The sequence below is a fragment of the Amia ocellicauda genome, chromosome 17, assembly GCF_036373705.1.
Source record: "Amia ocellicauda isolate fAmiCal2 chromosome 17, fAmiCal2.hap1, whole genome shotgun sequence".
Taxonomy (NCBI): domain Eukaryota; kingdom Metazoa; phylum Chordata; class Actinopteri; order Amiiformes; family Amiidae; genus Amia; species Amia ocellicauda.
Window position 1 is genome coordinate 5,724,769 of NC_089866.1, and position 12,404 is coordinate 5,737,172.

A 12,404-nucleotide genomic window follows, 5' to 3' on the forward strand; every position below is an offset into this window, starting at 1 on the left:
GTGTTCGAGCTTTTTGTTTGTGGTTTATTGGTGCCACCATCTTTACAAAACGAGGCTTATGTTGGCTTCTGCTAATTAATTCAATGAACATTTCCATTGTTTGGAGACTTACACACAGCAGGACCCACACAGGACAGTGACAGCCCCTATGGTGCAACAGGAAAATTAGATATATTAAAGAATACAAACTGAGCATGCGTAAGCTAATGTTAATGAGAGATTCATTAAAAATACAATTGCTGACATCTGTGATGGTGCAGCAAGTGTGCAGTGAAAAAACGCCCTGTAGATGCAAAGGTGTTTTATCTAGGCACATGTTTTATATTATTATACGTTTTTTTATTTTAAACCTCTGATTCATATGTATAAAGATTAAGACAAATCCTCCCTTAAAAAATGTTTAGCAAATAAAAGCAACACATTAAGTGACTGTGAATAGCCCTGCATTTATCGAGACTATACGTTTAATAGCCTTAAAAATAAGACAAAATAGTGGGTTCTGTGTAGTAATATCCACAAAAGTAATATGAAATAAAATACAACGCAGACTGCGACAAATCTCCCCCCACCAAATTGAGGCAACTTCCTCGTTTGTCCCTTAAAACTACAAATCCCAGAATGCACTGCTGCGAGTGACCCTAGAGTAACAGCTGGTGCTGGATACCAAAAACGCCAGCCTATTTGCTACGATGCCCCGGCCTGACGACCGAAAGAAAACTCATATATTTTAAGATGGATTATCACTCTAACTAATGAAAGGTTGTCACTAATAACACGGCACAAGAACTTAAACGAAACTGCTGCAGAACAGACCTGTGCGAATCACTGCTAGCGGGATCACTTCAAACTCACGGGGCTTTAAAACGGGAATAAAACAAACATTTAAAATAACGCACACACTCCATTTTTAGATATTGCATTAAATCCGTGCAGGGAAGAGATTGCTGGCAGGCGTGTTTTATACACAGAGGTCCGTGTTTAAATGTGACCCTCCCGTCACTCAGGCACTGAAAAGACCAACTCCGAGCCCGGGGCGGTCCTCCACCCATGACGTCACTAACCCCGCCCCCCAACCGTAACGCCGCTTCCCCATACGCCGCGGTGGTGTAATCTGCCTAGTAACCCGAGTTGGAGCATTTTTCTTATTGGCCCACGCCCGTGACAATCACCGCCCCCAGCCGCCTCCGCCCCGCCCCCTCCAGCGGTCCTCCGCGGAGGCGCTCCGGCAGCTCCTGAGTGAGACGCGGCTCCGGCGGAGGACGGGCTGCCATTCGCCGAGCGATGAGTGTGGGAGACGGCCGGGGAAGCGACAAGGACGACTAGGAAAGGGGGGAAACCACGCCTGGGGGACTACAGTGGCGCAGACGCCCCTTCACCAGCTCTGGCTGGCGGTGGAATAATAATAAAACAAACTTCCTTCATTATTAGCGGGTGGCTGCTGTTGCTGTCGCGCTGCCGGGTGTTTGGGAAGTTGACATGAGACCCATTCATTGGGAAGGGCAGCGCACAGACATCGGCAGCCGGGCTGTGCATGCATCTGGGCCCCCCTGCCACTGCCAGGGAGGATCCCGGGACTGATCGCCATCGGGGGGACACTCACCTGTCCGTCGGGATTGGGGGACACTCACCTGCCCGTCTCTTTCGTCTCGTTTATGGACACCTGGCAGGTCCCGGGCGGATGCCAGCGCTGGGCTCGTTTTGCACCAATGCCATGAACCTGCTCCCCCTGTGAGCGGAGGACACGCAGAAGTTGCAGCGCACATATGACACGCACGACTCCGGCATGGCCCCGCAACGCCATTAAGGGCAGATTGTTTAATTGCTGCGTTAATTAGGCTCCGGGCATGCCTTCCCATCAGCTCGGGAGACTCGGAGCTGCGCGGCGGGGAGGCTGCTTATTATAGCCGTGCTGCAGCGCCGTGGGAAGACCTGACCGATTGCAAACCCTCTCCCGGACTGCCTGTGTGTGTGTTTTAAGTCTATAAAATTGCCTAATAAGTGGGAGATTGCATTCCCAACCTGCTCTCGATCATGTCTGCCAAAGACAACCCCTGTAGGAAGTTCCAGGCCAACATTTTTAACAAGAGCAAATGTCAGAATTGTTTTAAACCCCGAGAGTCGCATTTATTGAATGACGAGGATCTGAACCAGGTAATCCCATTTTCCCTTTTGTCGCAGTTTGAAGCTCTGCGGTGTCATTCTGTCCTGCATATTAGTAGTGCTTGTGGTTGTACCCAATTATAATTATAATGTTTAGTTAAGAAAGCACCTCCACTGGTCATTAGAAGGAGACTGCTGTGTCTAATTGAGGAGTGCCTGCTCGTCCTTTATTGCACGGTCGCTGAATGTGTTATTGCTAATAATACTACTGCTATTAAAAGTAACAATAAAAAGCTAGTAAGTTCAGACGTTTCTATTTAAATTATAAGTGGATATAAACAGACCTCAAACAGCTGAACAAGGCATGGTATTATGTGTAGGCTGTGTAACAACAGGTATTGAAAATCCACCCCCGTTGGCGTGATTGTTGATTTACTTTGTAACTTGTGTATTTATTTTGTACAACATCGCCAGCACTGACACACATGCCTGGGATACATTGTTTCAGGCTCTGTTGGTCCCAGAGAAGTGAAGTTGGTTAAACACTTGACTGCACTGGGGCATTTTAAATTCCAGTGAAGAAATGCATGTAAACACTCTCAGATGTGTAAGTGTACAAGAATGTAACATTAATTTACTGATAGCAGACATTACACCGAGGCAGAGTAGCCATCTGTAAATAATGTGTGTGTGTGTGTGTGTGTGTTATATAGACAGATGATTAGATAGATAATGTTGATTGTCAACATTACTTATTTCCATGCAACCTTTAACCTCCGTTTGAAATCTCATTTAATCTAAGTGGGATTATACATTTGTGTGTGTGTATATAAAGGCTTTATAGATGCCACTAATGAAAAGAAATGGATCCCATGGGATTCTTCCCAAGTCCTCCAAGGCAAACTTGGGAAAGTTCAAAAGAAGCTGAACTCATGCCAAAGTCCAGCTCCAAACAAGGGTCTTTTATGTTTTACCGACATTTCACAAGAAACAAATTCAGAATCAGATTTCGCTGACTTGTTTACTATAGGAGACTGGACTCATAGGTCACATGAAAGATGATGGCATGCACTTGGATCCTGGATTGATGCATTTTAATTCGAGGACAGTGACATTTAACCTCCCGCACCAGGCGAATAAGGATTTGGACAGTGGCATTTCTACAGTCTCTGCTTGGACGTTATTCCTGTAGGCTACTTCATAATAATCGTCTCCTTAGGTTACACAGTGAACCCTGGCGAGGGAGCGATAGGGTCTTCATGCTCATAAAAGTCCCTGGTTACCATTGGTGTATGTTGACAGAATGTTAAATTGCCCCCCCCCCCCCCCCCCCCCCCCCCCCCCCCCCCAATAATGTCAACTCCAGCTTTTAATTACTACTTTCATAAAACAAGGCCAATAATTCTGCATGTTTTCCAATTTAACAAGGCAGAATTAATTCTTACTAGGAAATGAATGCCATAGCATAAGTTAATGCGAAAATTACCTCCAGGCTAATTGTGTTTGATTAAAACTATTGAGGTAAATCAGTTATTTATAGAATTAAAATGATTTCCCAGAAGTCCATAGCAGCATTTGATATGAATCTTCATAGATTAGGCTATTGTTCTTCGCTGCAACAACATTGCATTATAGATTCTAATAGAATGCGCTTTTAAAGGCACAATTCTTGCAGCTTTTGCTGAGGTGGCACCAGGAGCCCGATCAGGGAAAGTGTGCTTTAGTTGCCAGTCTAGTGTCAGTGGAGCATTTCGTCTGTTGATACGGAGACAGGGATTCGCCAACAGAAAGCAATCGCTGATTCAGAAAGAGCTACCAGTGCTGAGTGAGTTAGATGTTGCAGTTCAATGAAGATGCAGAGTGGAAAGTGCAGGCAGGGTGATGTGGAGATCAGGAAGGACCTGGGCTGTGGAAGAAAGAACCACACCTGTATAAACTGTACTTATTACAAGAACGCCATGATTTAAAGGCACGGAGGTCTATGTTTGTGTCTGATGACCTTTTTGTCAATCCACGAATCTGGCTGTTCACTGGGGATCATTTCTGGTCATTGAAGTCCCCCTAAAAGGGTCACATAGGGGTAGTGCTGTATATTGCGGCTCTTTCATTTTTCCCTGAAGAAACGGAAGAAACTTACCAAATTTTAATATGTACATATTTGGTAAGAGTGAAAGTGATCGTTGAGCTTCTATTCCCCTCTTTGTGGAATGTTGACGTAAACTTTTTTTTCTTACTATATATATATATATATATTTCCCTCTCCTATAAACTACCCTGACAGATGCACTTTGTTTGACATTCTCCGCGGTACGCATGGCCACACAGGGCTGCACGGTTGCCTTCCTCTATGTGTTCCGTTGTAGGCATTGTTTTCTGTTGCTCAATTGTTAACCTTGACACATTGCCTTGCGAGCTGCCAAGTACAGAATGACCTCAGCATGGGCATTGGGTAAGAAATCTTGGAAGTCAAACATAACTAAATCGCTTCACGGATCTGTCCAACAAACCTGAGAAATTAGACGGTGGAGTGTGGATAAAGAGCACACTTTGATTCCTAAAATGACAAAAATAGAATATTACACACCGGCTCTGAGAGCGGAATGATTCAGTTGTACACATCGTATGAGGGGTTCCTTTGTGGTTCTGACACCCAGCCAAAAGACAATTTCGAGACATGTTTTTTGTGTGTGTGAGTATTGCACGTGTGGTGTGCTGTTCTCCACACTGCTCTTCTGATTTGTGTCGTGTCCAGAGCAGACCACCATGGGATAGATCAGTTTTCATTTTCATCAAGGCCTGTTCTGAGGGCTGTGGCCGAGAAGTATTGAAAGGCTGTTCCTTGCATCTGTCCCTTGTTTGTTTTCATGTTCTGTGCTGCTGTTGTAAATATCGTGTGTAGTGGTGCGATATTGAATTATTTATAAATGTAATTGTCGGACTTAAAATACGTTGAGCAGCTTCATTACTGCAGTCTTTGCCGCTTCCGCATCGGCACTCGCTGTGACCGTAAAGGTCACGACTCCGACTGCTGTTGTCTCTCGGTAATCAAGCTGCTTGGGCTGTAGATCTTGGGCTGGAGAAATCTGCATATCCATAAATCATACAAATTGAGCCAAAGGCTAACGTTTCTCAACAGCAAACTGCAATATGAAATTACATGAGGAGAGTGGGACCTGAGTAATAGTTTAATATTCTTTCTTTGTGTTTTGCAAAGACAGTTTGTTTGCTAATTGAGGGTATGAACACATAGTAAGCTAAGAGGCACGGATAAGGTTTAATCTCCATTATTCACTTACATCTGGTCTGACTCGGCTTGTTAGAATATTTTCTCTTCACAGTCTATTGGTATGGTGGAGGAGGGGGGGGGACTGAACTGGATATTGAATTTTCTCACCAATGCTCTAATGGGTCAGTCGCTTGTCCTTTTGTGACCTTTGCATAGCCAATGAGTATAAAACTGAAAATAAAAAAATCAGAATCTTTGTGTTGCTGTCAAACCAGAATTCAGTGTTACTTTAACTGCTAACAACCTTCAGATCCACTGTAGAAATTGTCTTTCCAACTTTATTCTGAACACACATGTTGAGCTATTATAACATGCAACCTGGACATTAGTTTAGTCCTGTAAAACCAGTAACACCAGTGAAATGCAGTTGCAAGCACATTATTTCAGTGTCCTGTTAAAACCTATTTGAAACGTAATGTAATTGCTGCACAATCTGTCTGCTTGTTTATTGTTTGGGCACAGCCCCCATGCATAATCCCATATGAGTTAAATCTGTAGTTCTACAGTAGTGCATGTTTGGTTTCCCTTTGAAAACCATTGATCTCTGTCCCCAGCTGTTGCTGCTCCTTTGGCATTCCTCAGATGCACTTTTGGAGAGTTCTACATGATGTTATTTAAAGCAGGGAGTTAAAATGAAGGGTAGGATTTGAAAATGAAATTCACTGCGCATTAGGCCAGGCAATTCACTTGCTGTATGTCTGTACTCTTGGTTATCTTTTCTGTGCCCCTGTTCATTTCTCTTCAAACGTCTAGTGATCTTGACTAAAGGAAAAAGGTATGCATTGTTGACCCATTTTTAACCACCTAATCAGTCAGTATTTGTTACTGTACGCTGATGTCAAATGGAATTAGTTTTGATGAGCTAGCTATACAAATGCAAGCAGTTCAGGGGTTGTTATTTTATTTCTCATTGTTTTAAAGTCCTGGATGTGTTTAATAAACAGTACGTCTTTTGCTTCTGAAACTTACAATATTCACATTTTTAATTAGGGATTCACGAAGGCCCTGGAGCTAGAAAGATAAGAATACAACAGGGCCTGCAAGAGACCATTCGGCTTATTATAATTTAGTAATTTAATTTTATAGGTATGTTCTTTTAAGGTGTTTGTTGGTCTAATAATTCCGCCCCCCACTGTAAATGTTGCTTCAAATGGAGGGTGTTGGGGGTTGGGAATGACAAGCATTTGCATGATTTATTTAACCATTGAAGGGAAAACCTGACCTAGTTATCTCTCGCTCTCAGCATTAGGCTGGAGAGTGCTTGTCTTATGTATTATCATTATCAAAGACCGTCGTCTCTGGTTTCCAGCAGTGTGTATGTAGGTGAAAGTGCCACGTCACAATGGAAATCTACAATAAATACCCTGGTCTATTACACCCAACTCCTTCTTGCCTAATTAATATGTATTTTCTCCCCCCAATTTAGGCAAAGCCCATTTACGGAGGATGGCTGCTCTTAGTTCCGGAGGGGACGGACTTTGACAACCCTGTACACCGAACACGGGTGAGAGAGAGTGTGGGATCCTTCAGGAGGGAAACTTAACATAATTCATATTTCTGCATTCAAAATGGAAAACAGGAGACACTTCTTTACACAGAGAGTCGTCACAATCTGGAATAAACTACCCAGCGATGTGGTTGATGCTGAAAGTTTGGGAACATTTAAAAATAGTCTGGAGAGGATCCTTGGATCACTTAGATATTAATGAACACCAAACGAGCACGATGGGTCGAATGGCCTCCTCTCGTTTGTAAACTTTCTTATGTTCTGTTTTGATTGTATACCAACATGTGGAAATGCCAAACAATGTCTTTATGGAACAGATGTAATTGGAAAAGGAAAAGAAAGGTAGAGCTTTTGAAAACCTGCAGTGTGGGGTTTTATCTTTTATACATTCAGAGGCTCTGTCTGAGGCCGGTAATTATTGAATGTCTGTGTGATAGCGACTGATGGGTGAAGGGTGGTTCAAGGTTAAACAAAAAACGCTTGTTTGTAATCCTTTGTTTGGGTTGTTTTTCTGTTGCTGCAAAGCCCTTAAACGTTCTGCCCTTGGGATTGTCAGGACAAGGTCAAGTCTGCTAGTACGTTCAGACCCAGTTGAGCCAAAGGACAGACCATTTTACTCTGGTCTGATGGCTGTACACATTAGGGCCCAGTTTCATACAGTCTCACTAGGACTGGCTAGCCTGACTGACCGTTTCATTTGCAGCTGCTCTGAGTTTATTGGCCTGTTTATGTGTGACTTTCATTGCAGCGTAATCACAGTTACATTTATTGGCAATTGTTGAATCGGTAAAATAATGGACTGATTGTGTGAGAGGAACATTATGTATTTCAAAACTTGAAGTTGTCGATCCATCTAAGTTTTTAGGTTGTTTATTCTACCGAAAATCTGAAATAACAGTACATTTAAATTGCCTGATCTAAGTACAGTACTGCCACCGAAGGCCAGCAGAATCAAAGTCCTTTTTTTCTTGAATCGAAAATGAAATGATTGTGCTCCTAAATGCAATTAAAACAAGATACTGAGAGAAACGATATACCGTTGTATATTTTCCGTGTGTTAACGATACGGGTGCAGACAAAGCTTTGGTGAGTGAAGCTGCCTATCAGTTTGTATTTAGACCTAAATCATGATTCATTATATCTGGGCATCCTGAGTCATGTGTATATGGTGTTCTGTGGTAGGCGAGGTAAGAAGCAGATGTTCAAAAGTAATCTCTTTACGAGATGGCTGTCTGTCTTTTCTTTTACTTGATACAATACAAATATAATTACTTTATCAGCCAGGCCACAGGAGCCTACTTTTAATGTTTAATGTCCTCATGGTATAAGTATATTATCTTTCGCTGGGCCTCGACCCTCTGAATGATTTCTGTTGGCACTCCATTCAAAATCCCTGATGCCTTTTAGAGCACAAAGCGTCTCTTCATCTTTTATTGATGGTGTCCGCTGTAAACTGCAGCAAGACACTTAACGCGCTCATAACTGTATCAGAAAGAAGGAATGGTTACAGATTAAGTTAAAAAAAAAAAAAAAAAAAGAGCACTCGTGGCTCTTGGCTGCTGGTAATAATTTTAAAGCATTGCTTTGTAATTTGCCGCTGTTCCAAAGATGAATAGAATAAAAGTTGTGCACTGTTAAAAAGATATGCCCTGTTAGTTTACTTTTCAATGGTATGATTGAGTAAATATTTACAAAAGCATGAAAACAAAGGGATAGACTTAATGTGGGTAATTTCGCGTAGCTTATCGTGTGTGTTTGCGTAAATATTGTATCCAGTGTCAGAAAAGGCAAGTAAGTGTCCTGGAATAACATCACCCCATGTTGTGGTACTGAAGTGGGAAAGCTGTAGATGTACAGACCAAAAGGATTTCTCTATGTTTTCAAATACTTTGGACAAGGCAACCATATCCGTTATATACCAGTGCTAGATATTGAGGTTCTGGTGGAAAGAATAGCCAGGGAATAATGATAACCTTCAAAGCTTGGCATTTCCAGCTCTGACATTATTTCCACAAAAGAATATATCTCTTCTTTGGGATTTGCAGGGTGACTTCAATAGTATCTGTGAGAAGACCAATTAGACTTGATTATCGGTGTCCTTTTTGTTCTGGCCTCTCCTCCAAGTCCGAGCAGCTTTGTTTCAAGAATGCCGATAATGCATGGCTTCACCGGGATGCACGCTGTGTGAGATCCCCAGATAGGTTGCTCAGGATTCACATGTCACCAGCAGAGCATTCAACTTATCTGTTATTTATGTTGGAGCACTTAGCACACATTAAAGCAACAGCAGAGCTCTGTGGGAACCGTTTGTAAGTGAATCTGGAACCGGCTGTTACCAAAAGAGGAATTTTACTACAGTAGGCCGGATCCAGGTTTGTGTTTACTGACCGCTTCTTTCTTTGATGACTCCAGTTTGTCCAGGACTGATGTGTGAATGACTTTCTTGGAGTTAAGGGATTTTTCCTCCATGTAACAATTAAGCCACTATGTGTTAACAATGTAAACCTGATGTGCAGTGCCATTAATTCATAAATCTGATTAGGGGTGCATGCGGTACTTCAATTGCTTAAATCTGTTGCCTTCATATGACTGAAAATACAAGGAGGATTACCGTGTGCTCAGACTGGACTCCACAGGCATTGAAAACTCATTTTAATATTCTGTTTTTTCATAACAGGTGATGTTTTAAAATAATTGTTGTAACTAATCTAAGCCTAACTGTTACCTACCTTCATCTGTACCCCCAATTACAATTTCCCAAAATCCAGTGCTCCAGATATTCAGTTTGATATCATAACCTTAAACATCCAGGCATTGGTGAAGTGTCAATGTATACCCCCTATCATAATTTGAAATAAAACTGCATGCTGATGTTTTTGGTTTAAAGAGAACGGGTTTGCAGCAGCACTTCAGCTGACAAGGCGAATTATGGGATTGCTTGTTATCAGCTGTTTGCTCTTCTCTTGTCAAAGCAGTGTCGCTTACTAGTGGTTTGTTGTGGGTTTAAAACGCTCCGGCTGCCGCTGCAAGCTGCGTGTCAAAGTGTAGGACATCTCACACACTGCTAAACAGTACCTGGGCCAACTTAATGAAGGTTTGTGCCTGTAATGAGCATCTGATTGCCATGGCTGTTCTTTAGAGGAAAATCCCTGCTTTCCCGTGAGAAATAGACTATATAGTTGTAAATCTAGTTGCATCTGTGTGCAGTGCTGTGTGTGTATATTGTCTGTACCTGCATGTCAATATGCAAAGCAGTGTGGAATCTTATTTATCTTTATGCACCGGGGAAATGCTCTTTGCGAATAGTAGGGTCAGGTGACTGGGGACTGTATTAATGTTTTAAGGTTCCCATTCTTACAGGTCTTAAGTATTATTTATTTGTTTTTAATAAATTGATAGAATAGGATTGTGCTCTAGGCACAGAAGCGCAGTGGATTACTGTACGGCTGTAGTAGGGATTGATGTTTTCCTTGTCGTACAGTCAACATCATGCGGAAATGGGAGTGCGTCGTGCCAGTGGAGTGTTTAATGATTCACAGGTTTACTCAATTTTCTGAAAATGTGGAACAAATTTAATGCTGAATCACACAGCCCTGCGAACGACTGAATGTAACCTTCAACTAGCTCTGCTGCACAGCCCCATGCGTCGGCACTTTGGGACCCGGCATCGCATTGTCGGCTGACTCATTAGTGGTTGACATTCATTGTGGGACCACAGAATGAGTAAATAAGTGAAATTTCACTCTTCCCCTCTCATGATAAAATTGAGCTTGGCAAAACAGACGTTTTTGCACACTTTTTCTTACATCCTTAGCTCTCCAGTGGCCGGGACAGGACATATCCTGGATTTTATTAGCAGATGAAAATGCTGAGTTATGGAAATAAGGGATAAAGTTTTTTGTGGGGGACGGGACACATAAAAAAGGAAAGATGGGAGAAACCGTGCAAAGACAGTCCTCTGCTTGCCAAAGTCGAGGATTCCCACGTTCTGGTTGTTGGAATACTAGTTTTTCTTTTCCTTTCCTTTTGTAGCCCTGGGCTCAACGCCATGGATACAGGGAAAAGAAAAAAATACCCATGCAGATATTTCTATACATCTTTGTTTTTATTGGCAGTTGCTTTACCTCTAAAAACATTTTAGCTCTGCTTGAAGGAAGAAAAAAAGTCAATATCAACATCATTCAATTTGATCTCTTAAGGAGTTTACCGTGAAAAGTGAACATGGTATTAAAGATAAAATCAATTACGCTTTATTAAGTATTGTACATATTTATTTAGGGAGTGTAGTAGTAAATGTAATATCTTTTATATTCATGTTCATTCTGGATACAGGATTACATGAAGGGCTTATTTCACAGACCCAAATTAGCACTTGTCATTGGCTACCCAATGTTATTTTAGGTAGAGTAGTCTCAGATTAGTGCTGATCGCGGTCTGAGAAACCAGCCTTAAACATTGGATTGAAATTACGGTCTCCTCCCAATTAATGTTCAGCTAAATTGCAGTTTCAATCTGAATATTTATTTTTAATTTATTTTTAGATGGTGTAATTATATATACTATGTAAGTCGCCTAACCCAAATAACTTTAATTTAAAAATAGTAATAATCCCAGTAATTAACAATATACATGAGAAGTAAATATATCAGAAATAAGAAATTAAATGCAATTAATTGTGCAGGGATACTGGGGGCAAATGTCTGTGCTAAAATGTAATGTCAAAGAGCTCTAAAGTTGTGGAAATTATATTGTCATTATATAAGTTTCACTCATATTGGCCCAATTTTAGTTCAAAGAGTTGTAAAGTCAGATTTTATGAAGGCTTTCTTTGTGTGTCGACTTGCCTTCAACTGCTGAGGTTTGTGGCATGTCTGAAGAAGGAGAGGATCCTGATATTAATGATTAACTATGAAGCACAAAACTGAGCAGACCTGTACAGTGTAATGGGTCAGGTAAAAGATAACCTATTTATAGCTGATGTTTGGACCAAAGGGTGTGGAGGATACTGGACATACATTTGCGCATACGTGTTTGGGCATGCTCATTTTAATCAGACAGGGCCCTGTGCCGGATGTGTAACGACCTCAGTAGTACAGAACTGTGCCTAATACGTCCATTATTTTTGTTTCCCTTCAGAAATGGCAGAGGAGGTTCTTCATTCTGTACGAACACGGATTACTACGCTTTGCCTTGGACGAGATGGTGAGTAAAGGGTTTTTTGTTGTGTTGTTGTTCTAGCTGAGCTTTTATTTCCAGTCCCTAAATGCAGCCCACATTCCTGGCTACACCACCATTAATTTTTGCATTCGAGATGGCTTATTATGTTTGCTTTTCTGAACTGCAAAAGTATTCCAGTAATTTGATGACATAACTCTCTTTTAACATGTTTGTTTCATTCAGACTGGAGGGGCAGTTTTGTCTATATAAATGGCAATTGGGTGAAAATAGAAACTATAGCTGGTCAAAATGAACACATGCTTCTAATTGTTCTGCCTTCAAGTAGAACTCATT

The 12,404-nt window shown here is 41.6% G+C and overlaps 1 protein-coding gene across 6 annotated transcripts in view; it reads left to right on the plus strand.

Annotated features, from left to right (window-relative positions):
* The first annotated feature begins 1,224 nt into the window (after positions 1-1,224).
* Positions 1,225-12,404, plus strand: part of LOC136712307 (myosin phosphatase Rho-interacting protein) — a 118,049-nt gene continuing 106,869 nt past the window's right edge. For 3 of the 6 annotated variants that reach the window (XM_066688799.1, XM_066688800.1, XM_066688798.1), the window contains exons 1-3: positions 1,225-2,151; positions 6,813-6,890; positions 12,030-12,095. In XM_066688799.1, coding sequence (XP_066544896.1) covers positions 2,032-2,151; positions 6,813-6,890; positions 12,030-12,095 — 264 coding nt within the window. In that variant the 5' untranslated portion in view covers positions 1,225-2,031. The remainder of the gene's footprint in view (positions 2,152-6,812; positions 6,891-12,029; positions 12,096-12,404) is intronic. The other 3 variants (XM_066688801.1, XM_066688803.1, XM_066688802.1) reach the window with 3 other exon arrangements.